This window comes from Drosophila montana, unplaced genomic scaffold (assembly GCF_035044405.1).
Source record: "Drosophila montana isolate Dmon_TW-CO22-7 unplaced genomic scaffold, ASM3504440v1 contig_3286_1, whole genome shotgun sequence".
Lineage (NCBI taxonomy): Eukaryota > Metazoa > Arthropoda > Insecta > Diptera > Drosophilidae > Drosophila > Drosophila montana.
Genome location: NW_026998170.1, coordinates 677,639 through 700,789, shown reverse-complemented (window position 1 = coordinate 700,789; position 23,151 = coordinate 677,639). Strand labels below are relative to the sequence as shown.

The 23,151-nt window shown below is 36.3% G+C and overlaps 2 protein-coding genes and 1 long non-coding RNA gene across 5 annotated transcripts in view; 1 reads left to right on the top strand and 2 right to left on the bottom strand.

Moving 5' to 3' along the window:
• Window positions 1–1,150: 1,150 nt before the first annotated feature.
• Window positions 1,151–5,660, bottom strand: daw (dawdle). Its single transcript, XM_064690896.1, has 5 exons — window positions 5,428–5,660; window positions 3,562–4,827; window positions 2,890–3,159; window positions 1,792–2,171; window positions 1,151–1,727 (listed from the first exon to the last, which is right to left on the bottom strand). The coding sequence occupies exons 2-5, from the start codon at window positions 4,478–4,480 to the stop codon at window positions 1,566–1,568; spliced, it is 1,731 nt and encodes a 576-aa protein (XP_064546966.1). The 5' UTR covers window positions 4,481–4,827; window positions 5,428–5,660; the 3' UTR covers window positions 1,151–1,565.
• Window positions 5,661–12,897: 7,237 nt separating this feature from the next.
• On the top strand, window positions 12,898–13,473 carry LOC135434345 (uncharacterized). The gene is made up of 3 exons (XR_010437222.1): window positions 12,898–12,961; window positions 13,195–13,315; window positions 13,365–13,473. It is a non-coding gene; the product is annotated as an uncharacterized LOC135434345 (long non-coding RNA).
• Window positions 13,474–20,123: 6,650 nt separating this feature from the next.
• stol (stolid) overlaps window positions 20,124–23,151 on the bottom strand; it is a 54,406-nt gene continuing 51,378 nt past the window's right edge. For all 3 annotated transcript variants that reach the window (XM_064690888.1, XM_064690887.1, XM_064690889.1), the window contains 6 exons: window positions 22,943–23,047; window positions 22,081–22,342; window positions 21,528–22,016; window positions 21,306–21,461; window positions 20,571–20,727; window positions 20,124–20,496 (listed from right to left, as the gene is read on the bottom strand). In XM_064690888.1, coding sequence (XP_064546958.1) covers window positions 20,303–20,496; window positions 20,571–20,727; window positions 21,306–21,461; window positions 21,528–22,016; window positions 22,081–22,342; window positions 22,943–23,047 — 1,363 coding nt within the window. In that variant the 3' untranslated portion in view covers window positions 20,124–20,302. The remainder of the gene's footprint in view (window positions 20,497–20,570; window positions 20,728–21,305; window positions 21,462–21,527; window positions 22,017–22,080; window positions 22,343–22,942; window positions 23,048–23,151) is intronic.

Here is a 23,151-nt window from a genome sequence, read left to right as displayed (position 1 = left end):
TTTCGAAAATCTAAACTTTTTTGATGATTTTTTTGAATATCTCGGGTAAATATTACCTGATTTTTAAATGTTATACCTTTTTAAATTCGTACGGATCTCTACTATCAATTGGCATTCAAACATTTCAAAAATCGATGGGTTAAAAAAAGTTGTTGACCAAAAACCGATTCGTTTGTAAAGTCAACCTATTTTGATGCTTTTTTGGAATATCTCGGCCAAATAATGACCGATTTGGGAATTTTATACCATTTTGGACTCGTAAGGATCAGTACAATCGATTGGCATCAAAAAAATGAAAATAAAATCTAAATGTTGACCCAAATGAAATTTGAAATGTTATACCATCAATAGGCATTCAAACAAATGGACTCACAAGGATCAGTACTATGGATTTTCTGCGCGGGCACTAAGAGGACCTACTTTCCACATTTCAAGTCTCTAGCTGTTATAGGTTCAGAGATTCTTTCGTTGATACAAATGGACAGACGGACATGGCTAGATCGACTCGGCTATTGATGCTGATCAAGAATTTATATACTTTTTGGGGTCAGTGATGCTTCCTCCTGCGTGTTACATACATACATTTGCACATGTACATTTTACCCCTTTCACCCATTTTTAATGGGTTCAGGGTATAAAGATATAATTTAGCCAATTGGTACTTGCAAGCCAGCTTAAAAATATGCAATGGTATTTATGTCAAAGTACGCACTACTCGGCTGTTAATAAAACGCTCTCTGTTGTTAGTTTAGAAAGAAAATATACATAATTACAATATTATTTCTGCACCAACTATTTACAAACGAAAATTGTATAATACATGAATATCCATACTTTAAATAGCAATAAACAATTTTTATGCAAAAATCTGTTTAATAATAGAGATTTTAACTACAATCAGATATCAACTAGTTCGAAGGGAACTAAGTCGAGCTTTGAATCTACTAAGTTTTGTATTTCATGTAAATTAAGTTTGATCTATAATGAAAATCCATACATACATAGCCTTATTCTAGAGGACTCCAACTTTTTCGGTTTAGCGATTTCTTTAGAAAACTCACAAATTACAAGCTTTATAAACCTTTTAGAATTAATTTAAACACATCCGGAAGAAAACTCGTAGATTGAATTCTTGCTCATAACAGCAACTATTTTTTTCTGTCTCAATAATTTATGAGGCTAACATATAGGGGATGAAAACATAAGATGAAAGAAACTAAAGCTAGTTAATTATAATTTTAGGCGAAGACTTGATGATAAATTTAATTATTGGCTAACTTAATGTAGTTAAGTTAAGCATAGTTCGAGCACTTAAGTACATTCGCTTCAGCTTCAACTCAATTAACTAACTAACTGCGACTAAAACTAATGGCAGCGTATTAAGGTTATTTAGATTACGATTAAATTACGGATGCATTGAAAATGAATTTAAATAAATTGAAATTAGTTACAGAAAGCTATGATGTGCGTGTACGAATGTGAACTAGTTCTAATTTGTCCGTTCATTTGAGAGGTTTCTCGATGCTGTGTGGTACTTAGAAGCTATATAGCCTTGTGGCACGGAACTATCTGCAGCCGCACGACTCGACGACCATGTTGGGCAGCGTTTTGATTGTCGCCGAGTTGTTGGAGTCCAAAACGACCAACTGCAACGAGGAATACTGTTTGGCGGTACAGCAGGGTATCAGGTCCAACGGTTTGCGTGTACCATTTGTGGAAAGGATTTTCTGCAAAGCAAAATGCGAAGGATCAGCACAAAAAACAGGGTCTCAAATTCGAATCGAAACCTACCAGCAATGAGCTGTGATGCGAAGCCGCCTGGGCGACACTCGCCACAGAGCTGCAGGAGCCGCGGCAGAAGTACGCATCGTAGCCCTTCGGCTGCATTATCCAGTTGTCCCATCCGATGTCCGCGAATGATATATAGAGCTTCTCGCGGCAGCATTCGGTGACGCCGCTGGAACAGTTAATGTTTCGCTTCTGGCGCGATTTGCTGCGACGATTCTGTGTGTCGATCATTATGAAGGGTCTATAGTTCTTATCCACAGATATGATCTCCTCCATGCTTGCGATGTCGCACGATTCGCACGCGATCTGTATGAGATGGCTGAGTTCGTGGTTGCCGAACCAGCGTTTGATCGGCCACTCAATATTGATTTTCATCCACTCATCTGTAGCGAGAAGAGAGGAAAACATAAACTCTTTAACAAACAAGTTGAAAGAAACTTAAAAAACTTAAGAGTTGCCGAGAAATTCGAGTTATTGATGGAGATCTTTATGTTTTCTTATTATGTTAAAGAAATTCTTTGTATCATCCCTCTGATTATACTGAATGTTTAGTTATTCTTCCTTCTTATTAGCAGACCATTGTAACTAGGCTTGTATGATAGTCTACTCATTATTTGTTTTATTTTCTGTCTAGGCCATGCAATCCGAAGAGCTAACCATCTATGGTAACTGGGTTTTTACCACAGCTTGCTCAGCGCTTGCAATTTTTCTTGACTAAGCATAATTAATTGGATTTATTTTGTATATAGTATATTTTTTTTTGGTTGTGTTGGGCTCACCTTTGCTAATCTACAGCTGGTAAAATTTGAGAGCGAGACCAAAGTTCAGTTTTGGCATGACAAAAAACATAATATATATATATATGTTTGTATAGAAATAAATAAGTATGAAAAATGTTTTTGATCTCGCAGCCAAGTTATTCACCCACAATCCCCGGACAGCGGCCCGTGCATGCTATCAATGATCTTTCGACCAGCGGACGGACAAGAACAGAAGAACAACAGCGAAATCAACAGTTGCTAATGGACAGCCACTTATCGGTGTATTATTATCATAATCCACACATAATATAAGAGATTGCGATCCGCTGCATTCGCTTACCTTGCACATCCACCGACTGTATGGCTATGGTCTTGGCCAGCGGCAGGTATTTGGAGTCCAGCTGCTGCTCCACCTCGGATACGACCAGCGTTTGCTGCTTCTGTGCCCCATTCAGCTGGCTGTCATTGCTGGACTTGGTGTAGTTCTGCTTGTTCTTATAGAGCCACAGCACAGCGCTGCTCACATCAAACCCATCCGCATCCGCATCATCGATCTTGAAGCTGAAGCACATGGACGGATGTGCGCCTAGGCGACGGCACTCGGTTTCTTCTACAATTGAGAAAATAAGTTGATTAGTTGCTGAAGGATCTTTAAATGTTAAAAAAATTGACTATTAAAATATATTAGCTATTGATAGACCTACAGATCTTATGCATGGGATAAGGAATTATAAGTTTCTTAAATTTACGTTATTAGCCTTGAGAGAATTCAACCAAGCTGGTTTTTAACTAATCCGAAGTTCAGAAACTTTCATAATTTTATATTCTCAATAATATTTTCTTTGGAGCTAATTATAGGACGAAATGAGATTTTTAGATTTTAGGGAAAGTATCTCCAAAAACGTAACGCGAAGGCCTTTCATAATGTCACGTTAGCGAATATATGATTATTTTCAATTCCGAATTTAAACTGATTTTGCGGATATTGTGAATAAGTTTCTGAAGGACTTACCTCGTTGCAGGAGTATAAATTTCTGATTGGTGCGCGCATAGTAGTCATCGTAGTCCTTATTCTTGCTGGACTCCTCCGCATGCTGGAGCGTTACGCCCTCGAAAATGGGCCTGGGCAGCTCCACGGCCGAGACTTTGGGGCTCTCCTTGAGGCGCAGCTTCTCGAGGATTTGCTGCTTGACAAACTCAATGCGCAGCCGCCGCAATTCCTCCTCGGTGATGTGCTCCACCTGGCGACTGCTTTCGCACTTGGGACAGCCACCGGAGGCTGTGGCATTTGTGTGGCTGCTCAGATTGTGCTTTGGTGCTGCGTCTTCGATCACAGCTGGTGGAGCTGGTTCTGCCAGGCTCAGTTGCAGCTCGTTCTTGACATAGTCCTGCTGATGCTCATCCAACATGAACTCGTCAGCTGGTGCGTCGTTTAACATTTGCGGAAAGTCCTCATCCTGCTGCTCCTCCTCCTCCTCCTCCTGCTCCTGCTCCTGCTCGTCGCTCTGGCGCAGGTCATCAAACTGGTAGCCCTGGCTGAGCAGCTGCCACAGATTGGGACTGGTCTTGAGCTGCTCGGGCGTAACTCGATGATAGCTGCGCTCCTGCTGCAGCATATGATCGCGCTGCCGGCGCAGATGGCGCCGCAGTCGCTGGTCGTAGTGCAGCTGCAGTTCCTCCTCCTCGCTGCTCGGGTCCGGAGCAATGCGCTTGGGCTGCCGATTACGCTGCTGGCGTGTATGATGTTGCTGCAGCTGCTGCACATGCTGATGCTGCTGCTGATGCGGCTGGTGACGGGGATGCGGATGTGCGCGGACCAGCGGCATGCTACCTGCCTCATCGGAGGCGCCGGCGTGCGATCGCGCGTAGATGTTGTTGTTCTCCAGGGCCAAGCACAGCAGCAGCGCCAGGGTCATATAGTATTTGGCCATTGTTGCCTACGCTTTGTTCAAATCTCTTGATCAAAATTTGTTGTTTTTTGTTTGGGGGGTAAGAACTACAACTTGCTACACTTTTTGCCTTGGGGCTAATTGTTATCTGTTTGGCAGCAATTGAAATTCAATGTTCGTAGTCCTTTGGCTTACAAGACTCATAGAATTGCAGCTTTGCGCACTAATTGTAGCCGTTTTGTTAACTTGTTGTTGCACTTTTAAATTAATTACAAATTGTCTTTAGTTTTCGCTTTATTTTGTTTGTTATTTAACTTAATGCTGCATTTTGTAGAATTGATAAACTTTATACTTTTTGTTTATTGTAATTTTCAATAGCTAGCTGCGAGCTGTAAGTAAAAAAGGTAGAAGAAATTGTTAGAAAATAAATTTAACTAAAATTAGTTATTGATAATTATATTCCTTAATCAGGTTCAACTACTTGAATTTGATAAATGCTCATATTTAAAAATCTTGGATTTTTAAAAATCTATTTTTAAGGAAAGTTAAAATATTTTAATATGCTTTTATTGTTTGAATATCTATTAAGTTCTTTAAAAAAATTTCCAAAGCTTCTTCATAGGTGACTTCAGTATTTAGTCAATACTCAAATAAAATTGAATCATGGCATACAAAATAGTTGTTTTTCCTATCGGACACGCGGCAAAGTGCAGGGAATTTTCATTTGAATTAGTTTTTTTTTTACATTATTTTAATTGCAAATTAAATTGCAAAACGTTGCAATTAAAAAGCAATATTAAAAGTTTTTAATTGACATTATCGCTGAAGATCGGAAACTGCGCACCATACAAAAAAAATTCCAAATAAAAATTAATAAATTGCGCCTGTCAATCACAACGAGGGTGATTAAACGGAACTTTGAGACGCAAGTCTGTGCATCAAGTATACGCCGTGTTGGGCGTGCAATTAATTAAAGGGACCACACGTACCGTAGAGCACATTAATTTGAATTTGATGACTCGACAAGTAGCCAATTCCAGAGTTTATTGGGGTGGCAGCAGCAGCAAGGCTGGGGTCAAGCTTCGATCCCGGACGCGACACACGAAACACGAAGCACGACGCACGAAACACAAATCGTAAATTTCAAACACGACGAAGTCAGCGCAGATATGATTATTTTTGTAAGTTTTTGTCGATTTGCCATGCGACAGCGCAAACGAGTTGTGAATGAATGAGCCGCCTGCCTGATTAGTAGAACAATTTATGTGTGCGAAGTCGCCGCTGCAATTGATTGATCGCCGTACAGAGGCAGAGGGAGAGAGAGAGAGCGCGAGAGATTGGCAGCAAGAGCGAGCGCACACGCAGTCAGAGAGCAGACGGCACGAGCTCGCCCAGCCGGCGCACGAAAGCGCCGCGAACGTGTGCTTCGCTCGTTTTTCCCACAGCTTGCCTGCGCCCCCCTCAGCGCGCAGACACAGCCATTTGCCCCCCACCATTCATTCGCATGGTACGCTTTGGGCGAGCTGCAGACAAGGCAATTCATATGCAAATTCTGTGTCTCATTGCATCAGCTAAAGAAGACGGCGGCCGCGACGTCGACGACGACGTCGGCGCAGCTGCTACCAACGGCGCATAACAAAAAAAAAAAACTGCATAAATTGTGAGTTAATTGTTTTTGTGCCGTTTAATTTGATTATTTTTGGTTTTGCACCTGCAAGCTTCACGCCACGCCTACGATCAGTGGGAGCGCCTAGCTGCACAGTGATTCAATCACTCGCATTCCCCCGTTTCGCTGTGATAGTCAATCAGATCGTGTGTCAATCAATCAGGAGCGAACACGTTGCTGATAAGCGAATTGCTCAATTCGCTCCATAAAATCATGTTTATGAGGCCTAGGCTGTAGCTCTACATGAAACATGTCACACATATTCCAGCACAAATCACAAAGTACCGCTACTTGTGTGATTTACGAAGGCAATATTATATGATTATATACATATATGTGTGTGTGTGTGTGTGTGCGTATGTTAACTGTATTAAATTAGCTATATGAATGATGCTTAATCGCTTTGCACCGAGCTGCTAATCGGACTGATTATGCTGCGATTAAGAAACGGAAACCAGCAACAAGCGCATAGCTAATGATCCAGTTCGAATTAATTGACCTTGTTACTGTTAATATGTATTTATGTAGAATTACATTCGATATATTAGTATGGTCAATTTACAATTTCAATCAAAAAGAAAGCATTTCAAGTTGACTTTAATAACATGTAAATTTCATCAGCCAAGGCAATAAGTGTGTACGTGATGCATAGCAAAATGATTGCCAAATATTTAATTTATGCGCCTTCGAACGAGTAAAACAAAGAGAGAGAATGGTAGAGAGAGAGAGAGAGAGAGAGAGAGAGAGAGGTCAAAATCGATCTCAAGATCATACTCCATAAATGCTTAAAAGTTTTTAAATCTATTTTTATCTTACTTTTCGTAAACTTAAAAATGTAAAAATGATACATTTTAATTTTATGTTAACCCTGTTTTAATCTCCACTTTGAAGAGCAACATTTCTTGTAGCCTACTTAACAAAAGCTTATAAATATTTAACTTTTGGTTCGCCTGAAAAGTATGCAAGGGATTTATACACTTTATGAAGCAATAAATATTTTTATCCAAGTATTGAAAAACACATGAATTCGTTATTCCAATGTCAATACAACTATAATCAGTAAATCTTGATTAATATGTGTACTAAGTATGTTATATTTAAATCTTTTAATCGGTTCAAAATTGGGTCATTTATTTTTATTTAGTATGTATTTTTTTAAGGTATGGTTATATAACCGTTCTTTTCTGCATTTCCCATGCTTAGAGTACCGTTATGTTCATTTTTCTGTTCGTTTCTTTTTAACATAAGTATTATCAGGCGTTAATTTGCAATTGCGCAAACTTGGATGATCTTTAAGTGTTTTTCCATAATTGAAAATGACGTCGATTACCACATCGATGTATTTAGTGGCGACACGTGACAATCGGCATAGTTTTTGACGTAACATAAATAATCATAGTAAAGTGGAAACGATCGAAAAGGGTATCAGAGATCAATCAATCAGCGGCGTGCGACTAAATCAGGCGCCGCTGAAGGGCCAAGGGAACGCGGCAGCGGCGAGCCGAAGAAGGTTACGAGCTGACACTTCATTAAATGGAGCAGCGCTTGGCGCGGCGCAGCGCCGCAGTCGGCGTCACCGTCATCGTCAACGTATCGAACAAGTTGGCTACGTCACCGAACACGCAAGCGAAGCGTGATGCAGCCAATGAACACACTGGCAGCCAGAAAGAGATAGCTGTAGCGTGGAAGTAGAAGATGGAAGCATAAGCAGAAGAGTTGCGGAGAGTTGCGTTGAGAGAGCTGCAAGCTGGGTGCAAAGTACAAATGAAGATTGGCTAGCTTCTGGGGGTTTTCCATGCGCCGCTGCGTTCGTATCAATTGCGGGACGTATCGTTAATTGCGATACTCTACACAAGTGCAGCGCAGCGCAGCGCAGAGCCTCGAACTGCAGTTGAACGCACTGCAAAAATGTTCCTTTTTGCTTGGCAATTTTTGCGTTTTATTTTTGGTTTTTGGACAAAGTGCTCTTTACTCTCTGCATTTCACTCGCCCCCCTCTTTCTCTCTCTCTCTCTGTCTCGCTCTCTCACTCTATGTCTCTCTCTCTTTCTCTATCTTCATATTGTTGTAGCGAATGCGCGATGTGCTGTGATCAGCGTATTGGAGCATGCCGCAGTGTGAACTTTGGAATCGCACACGAAGATTGCTCCGATTTGCTGAGTTATAGCAAAATCCACTTAATACGTTTAATACACTTTTCATTTTTTTCAGTTTCGTTTTGCCACACGCTAACAATTAGGTGCCAAGCTGTCAGGATTTTCAAAGAATTATTGCGCTATTTGAAATTAAATAAATCTCTTCCAGCGATAAATCTTATATAAGCCTCACATTTGGTGGCCCCTCTTTTTATTTTGCACACGTTTTTAAACCAAATACGCTGAAGGTTGTTTGAGGTTATGTTTGCAACATGGTGGTCGATTCAATATGGCGGCCTTGTCCAAATATCACAGACTCATCAAACCATCAATCATTGGTTAACTATCTAATCAATTTAATTTAATTAACATGTTTAACTGAACTTTGATTAATTCAATACTAGAATAAGTGAGAATGAATTTGAAATTCGAAAGTTACACGTCTGACTTTTATTCAAAAGTAATTTACATGCGCAATAAAATAAAGATTGATCATTAACTATGATTGAGCTTCATTATTAAAACCTTTTTCCAAATTTTTGGTCATATATTTCTCAATTTCCAATCGTTATTAAATCAGTTTATTTTAATTTTTATTTTAGATACAGCGCACGACCAGGCGATTAGCAGGCGGTTTTTATATTTAGCAGGCGAACCAAAAATATATTCTCTGCTGTCAACTGTCAACTGTCAAGACATAAGCTTTGATGGCAATTTGTTAAAATTTATTAATTATACTATCATATTTTTTCGGGTGTTTTCTTTTTCTGTTAATCTATTTCAACATACATTTTCTTGAATTTATTTCAACAATATAAAAAAAGGATATATTATATAACTTACCTACTAAAGAAATCCTTTGGAGCAATTGAGATATTCAAATATTGTTTTGATTTTATTTTAAAATTGTTTTTGAATAGTCCAAGCTATTTATTTATTGTGCAAATCATTTGCACAAAATAATCATTGTTGTTAATTTGGTATTTCACCATTTGAACTTGTGCACTTTTGCAATGGCGATGACAAGCGTTTTTTTTTTCCTTTTTGTTAATTTGTTTTTATATATTATGAGTAATAAAAATAAGTAGGGGTCCGTTTATTTTTCAATACTTGAGCACATTTTTTTTATAGTTTCGATGATTTAACACTTTTCCTTGTCCAAAATGATATGTAAACCTCAATTTGTTAGAGCAACCTTTTTTGGTTCGATCCGAGCAGTCAGAACGTCTGCGTGTGAATAATTCGATGCTGGGCAGCCAGCGACCGCAGAGACTGCTGCCTTGGTCTGGTTCGGGCTGGTGCTGGTCTGGGTTTGTGTCTGCGTCTGTGTCGGTCTCTGCGTCTGTGTCTGTGTTTGGGGCTCGCGAGCTTCACTTAGGGGCAGAGCGCCCAAAGGTGAGTGGGCGAGTGCGAGAGAGCGAGCGCGAGAGTGTGCGTATTGTTATGGTATGGTTTGATAACAGCGATATCAATGCTCGGCATCGGTGTGAAGGCACATTAAGTGATGCGCAATTTTAAATGTTTCATTAATCAAGGAGAGGACGAGCGCTTGTGAAAGAGAGCGCAATCAATATGTGATAAGGAAATGCCCGGCTCGTTGTTGCTGCCTGGCTTTCCCCCAACGATGAATCCGATCTGCGTGGCGGTTGGGAAGCACGCCGACAATTCAAAAGTCCGGTTGCAACTTGTTCGTTTGCCGCGTTCGAGCATGTCGGACAGCACTGTTGCAAATCGAGCTCATACAAAACGTGAGCAGTCCGCTGTGTTGCAACACTCATACAACGCTGACGTCGTCGTCGCACTGTTGGGGCGGTTGGTATCTGTATCTTCGCCCCGAGCAGGTCCAAAGTTCGAACTTCAGCGTCTTTGTCATCGTCGTCGTCGTCGTCGGCGTCGTCGTCGTCAAGTGTTTGATTCTTGACCGTTATTTAATGATGTCAATTTCTAACGCTCTCCCCTTGCGGTTCGTTGAATGGCATATTGCAATTCTCAAGCGTCAAATTTTCTATTTCCGTTTTGTTTTTTTTGTTTTACGTTTTTTCGGCGCGTGTTTCGATTATTATTTACGATGCGATTGTTGAGTGTTTTTATATAATTTTGGTTAAGCATTTATTATGATTGATTAGCATTTTATTGATCAACTTTTCACGATCTGCATGCATGGGACTGGCTTTGGGGGCTCTTATATAAGATTATAAAAAAACAATAAAACAAATTTTAAAAACTATTACAGATGTTACATAAAATTGAGAGGTATTATTCTTCAAGTAACTCGTGAATGTTTATTTACCTTGAAGCTCCCGTTTCCCTTCAACTTGCTCAATATCAGCTGATAAATTATGGAATTTTATTTGATGTATTTATTTTTTGTCAGTAGAATTTCAAAGCCAAGCTGCTCCCCAAGACCACATATTATACGGGGGCACACGCGCGTGTACCGCAGCACGTCACTGGAGCTTATCGCGGCCGCGCCTCTGAAATCTATACTATATACTTATGTATGCATGTACATTCCTAATGTCCCATAATGCTTCCTTGCTTTGACAAAGGGTATCCCAGAACCACTGCAGTGTTTGCACAATTCGTAACGGCATTAAATGGTGTACATTTTAAAAACCTTTGTTAAAGAGTATTTCATCGTCGGCGCTTAAATATTTCTGCTCCACTTTGACAATCGTCAAAGGAATAAATTATATAAGAATTGAATTCTGTAAACAAGCACAGTTTGTTTTTACCATAATAAATGTATTATTATTTTTCAGAAATAAATAAAGCGAGATAGAAAGATTTAGAATGAGCGAGCAAGAATCAGTAGAGACAGACTGCATAGACATTTGATTGTAGATGGATTCCTTGTTGACAACCGGAAAGTGCCCAGACATACTTCAAATGAACCATTGATAACCAATTGATAACACCCACGACTTTCGAATTAATTAACAACAACAACAAGAAAACACACAAATTATAAATACACAAAAGAAATAATTAAAATCAGTAGGCGGCAAAACGAAAAGAGCGCAAATAAACTAAATTTATTTTCTGGTGCCAAACAAAACGCAAAACTGCGACGATACAATAAGCATTAAGAAAATATTATTTTATTTGTAAGATAAAGCCTAATTTGTTTAAAAAAAAAAAAAAGGATTCTTCTAAATGAACCAATTTAATTATAGTTCTGCTTACAAACTCATAAGTCAGATAAAGACTTATATTTATATAGAAATAAAATAGTTGTATCAGAAAAATATTGTAAGGGTATTCAGTCATCGACGTTTTTGCTTTTTTGTTTTAAATTATTTTGCACATCTTACCAATTAATAGAAAATGAAAAACTAATTAGAAAATTAAAATTGAGAAAGTCGAAATTGAAATGCTCTTTAAGTAAAACTGACATTTTTATATTTAATACGAGAAAAATGTACTGATAATTTAATAAATTTTCAAGTTAGTTAAAATATAATTTTGACATTTTTTCTCTAGCTTTATTGCAAACTCAAGAGGATTATGAAAGGCCACACGCCCAATTTATTGCAGCGTACACTCATGAGTAATTAACACATTTTATGGCCCCCTATCAAACGGATCATGGCCAAGATTCAAGATGACACACGCGCCAAAAAGAAATGAATCATTACCGTGGGCTGTGCCGGTAAGTATATAAGTATGACATATATACTTATATGTATATAAATGTGGGCATTTAGCATGTGCCTATGGAACGGAAGCTGTGCATGTGAACTTGGCGTGAATCCTGAAATCACGAAAGATAAATGCGTGCTAAAAATAATTCAATACTTAAGGCAATGGGGCAAAGGTTTCTTGATCAAACGAATAAATCATCAAGAGCGCACAGAAATTTTCCACGAAGCTTCTACATATTGAAAGCGAGAGTAGTTGGTGTGCGTCTGTGTGTGTGTGTGTGTGTGTGTGTGTGTGTGTGTGTGTGTAAGTGCGTTTGTGTTTGTGACGCAGCAAACGATATTGAGAATACGCCATAGCCAAATGACTTTTGGACTTTGTAGCCACTTGGTGCATTGGCAGACGCTCGAGAGACACTCGACCGGCCATGCCCGGCGACTACATTGTGTTAATAATTTAATTGAAATGCGCATGTACACACCCCGATAAATACACTGAGCGAAACGTTAGTATAGATTCTGATATAATTGAGTTTAAAGTCAAAAGTGACGACAAATTGTAGAAATCAAGAGAAACTGATTGGTTCTAAACTGACAAAACTTGTAAAAAGAATAAGGATTTTCCATGGGAATATATATATATTTAAAATTTTTCCTCAATTGAGAACTCTGTTCTCAACTCTTGTGATTTTCTCTGAGTGCTTTCTAATATATATATATATATATATATGTATGGATGGCTGCTCTTCTTTTTATTTTGCCTACACGAAGCCAAAGTCCATTTACGAGACATGCGGCAGACGTGTGAACCGGCACCAGAACCCGCACAGCAACCCGAAAAGAATTGTAAAGATCGTGTGAGAAATGCGTTTGCTCTCAATTCGTTTCAATCTCAATCTCAATTTCAATTTCAATGCATCGCAGATCAATTGAACTGAACCGCCCCACGCTGGGCACGCGTGCAGCTCGTGTTCGTTTCCCAATGCTGCCCACCCCTTTTTTTTTTTTCTTTCATGCCGGAAGGGTGACGCAAAGATCTGCTGCTCGATGACGTCTTATCTTCATTTGAATACCATCCGCAGGTGACGTGGTCAACGTTATTTTTTCGAAAATAAGCCATCATCATAAACCAGAACTCTTAAAATAGATAAATGAAATCTGTGCGTAATTTGGTTTTATTATTGTTGGTCAGCGGGTGCTAATTGCCAGATAGTTGGCACCGCTGACATCCGAATCGTGTGGTTCTGCATGCTACCACATTCTACCACATTCGTGATTATACTAATTATAAATATAAATATTTGCGTGCCACTAGGCCCTGCACGGGTGCTCGAATTTGTGCGAAACACGAGCTTAGCTTCCAGGAAATAATTGGGAGATTTATTAAGCGGCCTACCCTGGTCAGCGTTGGAAGGATCCCTGGCCTAACGTTAAAGGTAAGGGATATTATTATTATTATATTATTAATTATTATTGTTATTATAGCACATCCATCCGTTTTCAGTTTGTTAAATGACTAGGTCACATACATAACCTACGTATATACGAAATATATAATAATGACAACAATGGTAATAATAATAATAATGTTAACAATAATAATAATAACGTGAAAAATAAAAATAATATTATTAATTATTATATCAATAATAATAATATTATTATATTTCTTGTATTTCATTACGTTTAATATCAAACGTAAGATCTCTAAGGAAGTCATAGTTCGGGGCCTTTGAAGGGGTTCAATGAGATGAAATGTTGTCTATTAATAAAGTAATGATGAAATAATGAAATTATTAATGTCTATTTTAGGAACATCCTGATTGAGCGATTAAAATATATAAATATTTTAAGAGCTTTGAAGTAAATGAATAATATTATTTCCATTGAAACTCTTATGTTCTTGCAATTTTTAGTGAATGTTTCAAAAATTGGATAGAATTAGGGCAACGTTCAAGAGAAGTTCGACTTTTCAATGCTGCATTGATTTTTTTCAAAGCTCCGGTAACAAGTTGATTTGAACCGATTAGAAGTAAGTATTAATAATTACTTGAACATAAGTGGTGCACTGGCATCTAATGAAAAGATTAGCGCCTATTCAAAGTTTAAACCAAATGAGTTTTCTGGCGATAAGCAAAATTGATACAATGTCCGCTGCTTGTTGGTTTCCCTTTGAAGTGTTTTTAGCAATTACCTAGTAGACTATCTATTCATATTGCTATGAAAACAAAACTAGTTGGGTGCTATTCTGAAAAGGGCCGAATTTGAGATACCCCTTACATAACATTTCCATCAATTGTGGTTTTCTAAGGTTTAAAAATTCCTTATAAGCCCTTCAGTCTCTTCCCTCTTGTTGTTACAAATTATTAAGTGATTTGCATCAACTGTGCATACTCTTTAGCTGGTCATGAATACAGGGTATAATGAATCACACTTAAAGTTGACACAAAGTCTAATTACTGCCAAATTATCAGTTTCTAGAAAGTTAAAGTCCAAGATACGCACAACAAATTGGCACAATGATTACAAAATTGGCACAGTACTCAACCACGATTCTGATTATCATAAAAAGTGTGCAATCAAACTTTATAGCCAAGACACATTAAACACCAACAAAAAAAATATATAATATATGTACTCAAATCGAAAAAACAAAGCAATATATTCTGGCAGCATTAGAAAAATGGATGCACGTGTAGCGTTGTCCACAAAAAAATAATAATAATAATAAAAAAGAAATGGCAGATGTCATGAAATGGCAACAACAAATGAAACGACGATTGGTCAAATCTAATCGCACGATCCAACCAATCGCTGATCCGGTTCAAAGCAGACGAAATGAATATAAACAAAGATAACAACTACCCCAAACCCACCCAATAACCCTGCTCCCCTTCACTTTCACTTTCTGTGTGCGCGCGCGCGCGCGCGTGTGTGTGTGCGTGTGTGTGTGTGTTTCATGATGTATTTGTTGTCTAAGGCCTCGAGGGGTTTTGTCGTTTGCGATGATTTCACCTGGCCCGTGCCGTTATCTCTTATCAGCGGCACAAGTTCATGTTCAAGCGATAAGCATTGCGTGTTCCCGCTGCGTGTTTACGTTCTCGTACTCTCTGCTCTCTATCTCTATCTCTTTCTCGCTTTCCCTTTCTTCCCCCCCTCTCACTCTATTACTCTCCTTCTTAATAGTTCTTAATCTTCTTTGACGCGATCGCAATGTCGTCTTTGATGGGGGATTTTCCAGACATGCCGCCAAAGATTTTATTACTGATAACTGTGCCAAGGCGCATATAGCGCAGATGTTAGATAAATGTAGCTTTATTATGGCGTCAAAATCATGGCATTGGACTGTGTTACATGCATGCCTATTTGCCTGATAGCAGCGTGATTGATTCTGACTTAGAAACCGGTCAGTTTCTTTTTTGGTGAGGCAAAATCATGCGTAAATAGGAAATTTTCGTGAACAGGTATCGATTAGTTAAAGCCTCATTAAGTAACTTGCTAATTCAAGACTTCATGGTTCACAGGCTGGCAAATTTTTGATTAAAATTTAGAAACATTTTCGAACTTATCTGTCATACTTATAAAAAAATTTCAAATTTAAGCCATATTGAAATATATATTAATATATAAAATCTTGCCCTAATTGGTACATAAAAAGGAAAAAAATGCAAAAGATAGTTTAAATAAAAACTTACCTGCTTTTGGGAATGTCATAAAAATGATATTTTAATTTAGTGAAAAACTTTTATCTTGGAAACGATGCCGAGTCTTTCCATTTACCAGATGCACTCCCTCCCTACTATTTGGGCTCTAAGCCTATCGGCAACCAAACTTCTCAAATTAACTGAAAAAAGCGAGAAATATTAAGATTAAGAAAAAGTGTGTTAAACTATAAATCAAAATTTGAAGATAATGAATGAATGTGAACTTAAATTGTAAGGTGGAATTTTTAAATAAAAATAAATGATTAAAAATAAAATTATATGCAATTAAAGTTAAAGCAAAATTACTTAAGGTATGCCAAAGAATAACAATAAAAGCTTGGTTATGTTTTTCAAAACAAAAACATATTGTTTGCTTCATTGGAAATAACAAAAGAACATATTACGAATTAAAGAAAGCAGGTGAAAACATTTTTGTAAACTGATTATAATAATATGCAAAATTAATAAGTGTGCCTGTATATTTTTAAAATGTCAGCTTGCAACAAAGTGCCAATTATTTAATTATTTAATTTGTAAAATTTTATTAATTTTTATTTAGCCTTAATATAAAGCCCAAATTAAAAACGTTTAAGTTTAATCAAAATTTCGATTTCTATTATTTGTAATACTTTTCATTTTATTCTCATTCATCATTTCTTTTGCGATTTCGCTTACACCTCTTTTAATATATTTTTAATTTTTGTGTTTTGTTTTATACATATTATGTATTTATAATATTTTTAGTACTCCACCTGTTTTTGTGTGTTTCTGTGTTAATCTTAAGTTGGTTTATTTGTATTATTTAAGTATTACGATTTACTTGTATTTTTTGTTGTGTTTATAATTAGAGTAATGAGCAATTTTATATTAACTATAATTAATTATTTAAGTATGCATTTTAATCTTAATAGTTAAGTTCTCCAATTCTCCAATTCTCTTCTATTTATTTTTTTATTAAATTTTCATCTGTAAGTTGGTTTTCCTTTTTGCTTGTTAAACTATTAGGTGAAATTCATTGTAGACTTTTCATACAAAATAACACAAGCTTGGTATATTTTTGTGATCAAATGTATTGGTGTGCATTGTGTGTGTGTGTGTGTGTGTGGATGTGAGTAGTTTATGTTGCGTATGTGTGTGTGTGTGTGTTCGTTGGGTGTCATTAATATTACAGCTTCTAATTTTTGTATGAATGCAATCAAATATTATTTTCACTTTACAAATTCTCAGCTTCTCAAATAATGTTGTTAGTTAATTTTGTCCTTTGGAATATACAGATATATATTATATATTTTTTTTTGTTTTATGTATGCATTAAACATTAATATTTCCTTTTTATTTTCAATTTGTGACAAATTTAATGAAACAACAATTTATCTCACATATTAAAAGTTGTTTTCAATGCTTTGACAACAATAACAGAATTAATGCTTTTCTTTTTTAATTTTATATATGCGTTTTATATTATTATTTCGACTGGTTTTAAATAACTTTCTGGATTTATATAATTTTGCATTATGTTTCCTAATTATTTCATTTATGTATGTATGCGTAGTTGCCATTCCAATATTTTTGTCTTTTATCCTATAACTGGAGAGTTTTGCAAACACAATGAATATCTGGAAAAAAAAAACTCTGAAAAATATGACAAAAATGTAAAAAAAAATCATATTTCCATGTTTTTCATTTGTAGGGGACGCTGTGTTTGTGTCTGAAGAGAGTTTGAAGGATCGGCTTGTTATATGTACGATATAAGTATATTTTATATAAATGTTTTCATATAGAAAGTTGCTTGTATATGGGGTTAATAGAGAGCAAAAGTATGTTTTTATAACTATAGCGTTTCGTGTCATATTTCTTAAGTTTTCTGTTTTCTTTTTCGTTTTCATTTTTATAGCAAAAAGCACGATTTCCAAAAAGCAAAAATCGCATTGTCAAAAATTGGATTTAATTCGTAAGTTAATAATGGTAGCTTTTTTATCATATACTTTGTATTTTTTTGTTTTCCATTCCATTTAGACCAATAATTTGTGTAATTTTCGCATTATTAATATTAGTTGATTTTTGTAAGTCAATATATGCATATGCCTTTAGAAAATTATGGACTACACATACAAACATTATTAAATTTTTGTTGTCTTTTATAAAAATAAACAAACATAGAAAATGTCGCTGAACAACGTTTTATGTAATTTGCAAAAGTTTTAAAATGGTTTTTTCTTTTTTGTTTACTTTTGATATGGAATCTTGTAAAGTACAAATACATAAATGTAGGTACTATATAAGTATTTATATATATATATATTTATATATATATTTTTTTATTAATTTAGTTAGTTGTTATGTGAAGGAAGAAAATGCAGTTTTACAGTGAATTAGTTGCAGTTTCCTTGCTTCTTGCAGAAGAGTGAGAGAGAGAGAAAGGGGAGCGTTGTCTGATGGCGATTTTTCTTATGGTGTTTATGGCCTTGTTAAAGTGGAAATCATTTATGCAAGCTATGCGCGATTTGGCCTACCAGGTATACTCGTACATTAACTAGTTAAGAATTATAACTCAACACGCACACGCGCTGCCCTCTCCGCTTCAAACATCAGTCAATGTTATCAGTCACACACACACACACATTCACGCACACACCCATGCACACACGTAGTCAACTGCTTATTACTCAAAATACATTGAATTCTCATGTATTCAGGCATTACGCATACGCACTGATGTACAAACCCCCAACATAAACAAATTGTTTAACAAACAGCTCTTATAGTTACTTACGATTGCTATTAGTACATTATGTTTATGTTATTCATATTACAGTTATATATATATATATATATATATATATTAAGTTTATAAATATATATATATTCGGCTAATATTTTGTCTAATGCAAAACTTGCGTTGTTTTTGCAGTGAATTTCCTTTCTTGTTGTTGCTGCTTTAACTTCGTTTGAATTGGTTTTTTCTGCACATTGCCTAAAGACCCGACCTTTCCTTGCCTCTAACTATGTATTATGTACTATGCATTTAAATCTATGGGCTTAAGAAATTTTCAAATGTTTCCTTTTTAATTTATTTTATTTAATTGATTTCTGTTTACTTATTTTTTTTTTTGTTTTTTTTTTCTTTGCTATTTCTTGTCAGCTTTTAGCTGACAGCAAAATGAGCGAAACATTTAAATTCTTTATGCATGGTTAATGATTTTCACTTGAGTTAAATATATATATATATTTTTTTTAATAGTTAATAAGTAGTTAAGTTATAAATTTTTTTTTAAATATTTTTTAAGTATTTGTAATGGAAGACATTTTTTATACAAGTTTAAGACACAGAAAATATTTTTTCTTTATATATTGTAGAGTTGTGTTTGCGTGTGTGAGAATATATATGTATATATATATATCCGTGTGTGTGTGTGTATGTGTGTTCAAAAAGTTGTTTTAATAGTTTTTACTTTTGTTTTTGCTTTAATATTATTGCATTAGTAACTTAAACATAAAGTATTGCCAAATTAACAACGATATGTGAATTTCTATATTTGAAAAGAAAATTTAAACGCTACGCACATTCCGAATATTTAGTTGGATTTGTTCGAAAGCAAATAAATAGTTAAATATTCGATATCAAATGTTTGCAATTAATTTTATGGGTCTGCGGGTTCACTTGTTGATTTATATATCATATATTTTATTATACATATAAGTGTATATTATTTTTCGTTTGTCAAAATGATGTTGTATAAAAATGTATATAAAATAAATGTCATTTCTTCTGCCAAACTAATTTCTACACTCATATATATGCATGGATGTGTTTAATATTTTTTTTATTTGTATTTTGTTTGTTTTGCTTATTGCGGTTCAAAATTGGCTGCCATGCATATGTCTTCGATATGAACTGGTTTCTGTCGGTTTTTGTTTATATTTTTATTTTCCTATGTGCTCTTTTGTTTATACATTGCTGATCGTATTTCAAGTCTTCTGTTTGTTCAGTGAATTTCTTGTTTAAGGTGTTTTTTCTTCTGTTTTTTTTTATTTTTTGTTTTGGGTTTTGTAAAATATAATATTCGATATTTGTGCGTACGCAGTTAGTGCAAATCATTAATTTTCTTTACATTTTAAATTTTTTTTGTTTTCTCATTATTTCTGTCGTTTTTTTTGTTTTACTATTAAATTAAATATTTCGGTAGGAATTTTGTTCTTTTAAATACTTTCATTTTCTATTTACATAAAACTGACTAGTATATTAAGTTATATGTGAATTAATTGTGAAACAGTTTGTTTTACTTTTTGTTCTAATCGAAAATTTGTTTAGAAAACTTTAAATTAAAAGCTTGAAAATAGGGTTTCGTTATTGTTCTACTTTTGGTTTAAATTGTGATTCTCGTAAGTTGCAAAAACACAATTGCGTAACTAATATTTAACTAATCATTATTTTCGTCTAATTGTCAATGGAAATATAGTTTTTCTTTCTTCGTTTCATGCAAATTATTGTCTACAAACATATAGATATTAACTGTTGAGTATTACGCGTGATTTTCTTTTTTTTTTCGTATTTTTGGCTATGCATTACGTCAATGGAATTTATCCGAAATTTCTCGCACTCCCATAACTAGCTGCGCCTGCTCATAAAAAAGCCTTATCTTATCGTACTTCTGCTTGTGCTCATTATCCGTCTGTTCGGTTTACCATGTCCTGATTTTGTGGCATTTAGTACTCGTATCACGCGTTGGCCAGCACAAAGGTCACGCTGACCATCAACAGGTGAGCCGCTACGAGGGAGGCCGACATGTGTAACAGGGTGCTGCCACGCCCACACTGCTGTATCTCAATCTCTTCGGGATGATAGTTAATGCATTTCTTGGGCCGGCGACGCGACTCCTGCTCCTGGCTCTGGCGACGCGTGCTGCAGGCTCCTATATACATACATATATGCCAACCACCAAATATATATAGCTAATCTCATAATATAACGAAAGGCCGTACTCACCCACAATGCCCGACTCCTCCATGGGCTCAATATCCAGCTGCTTGGAGCCGCAAGGACACAATGTGTCCACCACAAGTAAAATTAAATTACTATGCGGAATTTTCTGCACACTGAACGGCCGCTCGCAGCCAGAAACATGACAATTGGTTAGTTTACCCTGAAAGATACAATTCAAGTGTTGTGAAACGTTTAAATATTATTTAGAATATAACTAAATGATTTGGGAAAATGGACATACCAAATCTTAAATTGGGAAATGAAAATCTAAACTAAATTAAAAAAAAAATGAATTCTATATTAATACATTGTTGTACAATTAGTATTGTGTAATAAAGTACAGACAGCTTTAAACAGGTTAAACGCCTTTTTAGTCAAAAGCTAAGTGTCTCTAAAACTGTAATCAAAGACAGTAACCCTCAAACTGTGAAAAGGACAATTATAATTGTCTCCGATTTGTGAGGCCGTAGAAGTTAACACTTAGAGCTGTGTTTTACGGAGAAGTGGCTATCAAGAAGGACTCTATACTCTATCAGTTTCACACATTTTAAAGAATATGAAGATTTATTAGGGTAAACTCCGTCTGTCCGCAATATCTTGGCCAAGCTTCTTACTTGTCAGCTTTATATACTTCTACGATGTTTATTAGGGTATTTAATTTCCGCATTTTTCATATAGGTGTTCTTTCTTGTTTTCATCTAAAAACGAAATAAGTATCTACTGGAGAATAGGACTGACCTTTAATGGATTATTTTGTCCGCCTTGATTGAGGCGTTCCGGTTGCAGCATATAAAGATCGGTACGGAGATCACAGCGACGCGCATTCTGCGGATCAGGCGCGAATCTGGGTCCACTGTGGGGCCTGTGCTGTTTGGGTGGCGGTGTCGTGTACTCCTAAAACGGGTCAAATTATAAATGTTAGTCATTTATAAATGGCTGAAGCACATCTGTATCACCCACCACATCTGCTGTGGTAAAGAATTCATCGATTTCTGGATCCACGGGCATGTTGTACTCGCTCTCGAAATTCTCCTCATACTCGTCCGAATAGTTGTTCTCCACAAAGACGACATCCTCATTGTCGTATGTCTCATAATCATCCTGTGGCCAGGCGCGCAATGAGGCCGGCATCAGGGATAGCCAAGTGGCGCTCAATGCGACCAAGTGCTGCAGGAACCAGCTGCCCAAGCGATGCGGCTTCAAAATGCCACCAGCTGCCGTATAGGGATTGTCGGAGTCGGAGCATACGCCCTGATAGTCATTGACCGTAACACGCTTGTAGATGCGATCCTGCACAAGTGAGTCCATAATGGTGCCATCGATTTGGCCAAAGAATTTGCCCGTGTGCTCCATTTCTTCAGATATTATCACAAATCCACTGTTGTCCAGCACATAACAATCGAGATTGTCCGAGGCGCAGGTTCGCTTACAGCCCGTCATGCCGGTGCACTGTCAATAAAATAAACTCTTGCTAAAGAACCTTCTCCTAGTGTGATCCCACAAGATCACTCACTGCAGATGTGATGTTGATGAAGTGCTTGGCCAGGGAATCATGTTGGAACTGTAGCCCCACAACGCCAGCCGGCGCCTTGTGTCCGCGATGCTCCACGAATATCGCATGCGAGGCGGTGACCAAAGTCAGGTTCGATTTGATGGCATAGCCCGATCCGAAGGGTACGCTATATACAAAACTGTCCGGCTCTACCGAATGCTGATCCACGGCCCGTTTGTACCAGGAACTGTCCATAGCGCGCACATTGTCCTCGCTAAAGTGACTGTGGATCAAATAGGAGCAATAATTACCAAATTATTAATTATTTCAAACACAAATATGTCAATAGTTGCAAGTGGAAAAAAAATTCTCATATTTTTTTGAAACTGAAATTTTTTCTATAATTGCAAAAGCCTGTGCTTTCATATATTGAAATAATCCTGAGGATAAAAACTGCCTTATTAGGAGCATATAAATAGCTTAAAGCTTTCAAAAGCTTTTTGGTTAGGAAAACAAAACTGAAATTTATTAGGAAAATAAAACTTGCTTCGAGCTTTCATAAGGTATTGAAGCCTTTCAAAAAAGAGTTAATTTTATTCAGACGCATAATAATAAAGTCATACCAATATATATAAGTTATACATAGAAGTTAGTCCCTTTTATTTTTTTAAGCTATATAGTCTTTTCATAGGTAATAACGAGAAATGTTTATTGACATTTAAGCTTAGCTAATCATAAAAGCTTGATTATAATTCAATCTCTTATAATTCTTAATTGCTCATTCTTCTATCCAACTTAAAATTTAGATTATAAGTTACATTAACACCCTTTGAAAACTTAAATAAAAACGGTAATAGCTAATTGACTTGTATTTTCTACTTACGGTTCTGGTGTATCCTCGGGTCTCTTTATGTGATCGATCCAGCGCAACAAGCCCGAGCGTGTAGCCACAAAGGAAGTGGCCACCACAAATTTCGAATAGCCTTGCCTGTGATAAGAGATTACCAAAACTTTTAGTAAGCTTATATAAGTAGTAAGATCAACAAGGAATTTAGCAAAAGCGGCTCCAAGCTTTCAACAACTAGAGACTGT

Coding starts and splice junctions, on each gene's coding strand:
- daw (XM_064690896.1), bottom strand. CDS start 4,480: ATGGCCAAATACTATATGACCCTGGCGCTGCTGCTGTGCTTGGCCCTG. Junction 3,160..3,561: donor ATTTATACTCCTGCAACGAG/GTAAGTCCTTCA, acceptor TCTCAATTGTAG/AAGAAACCGAGTGCCGTCGC. Junction 2,172..2,889: donor ACAGTCGGTGGATGTGCAAG/GTAAGCGAATGC, acceptor TTCTCGCTACAG/ATGAGTGGATGAAAATCAAT.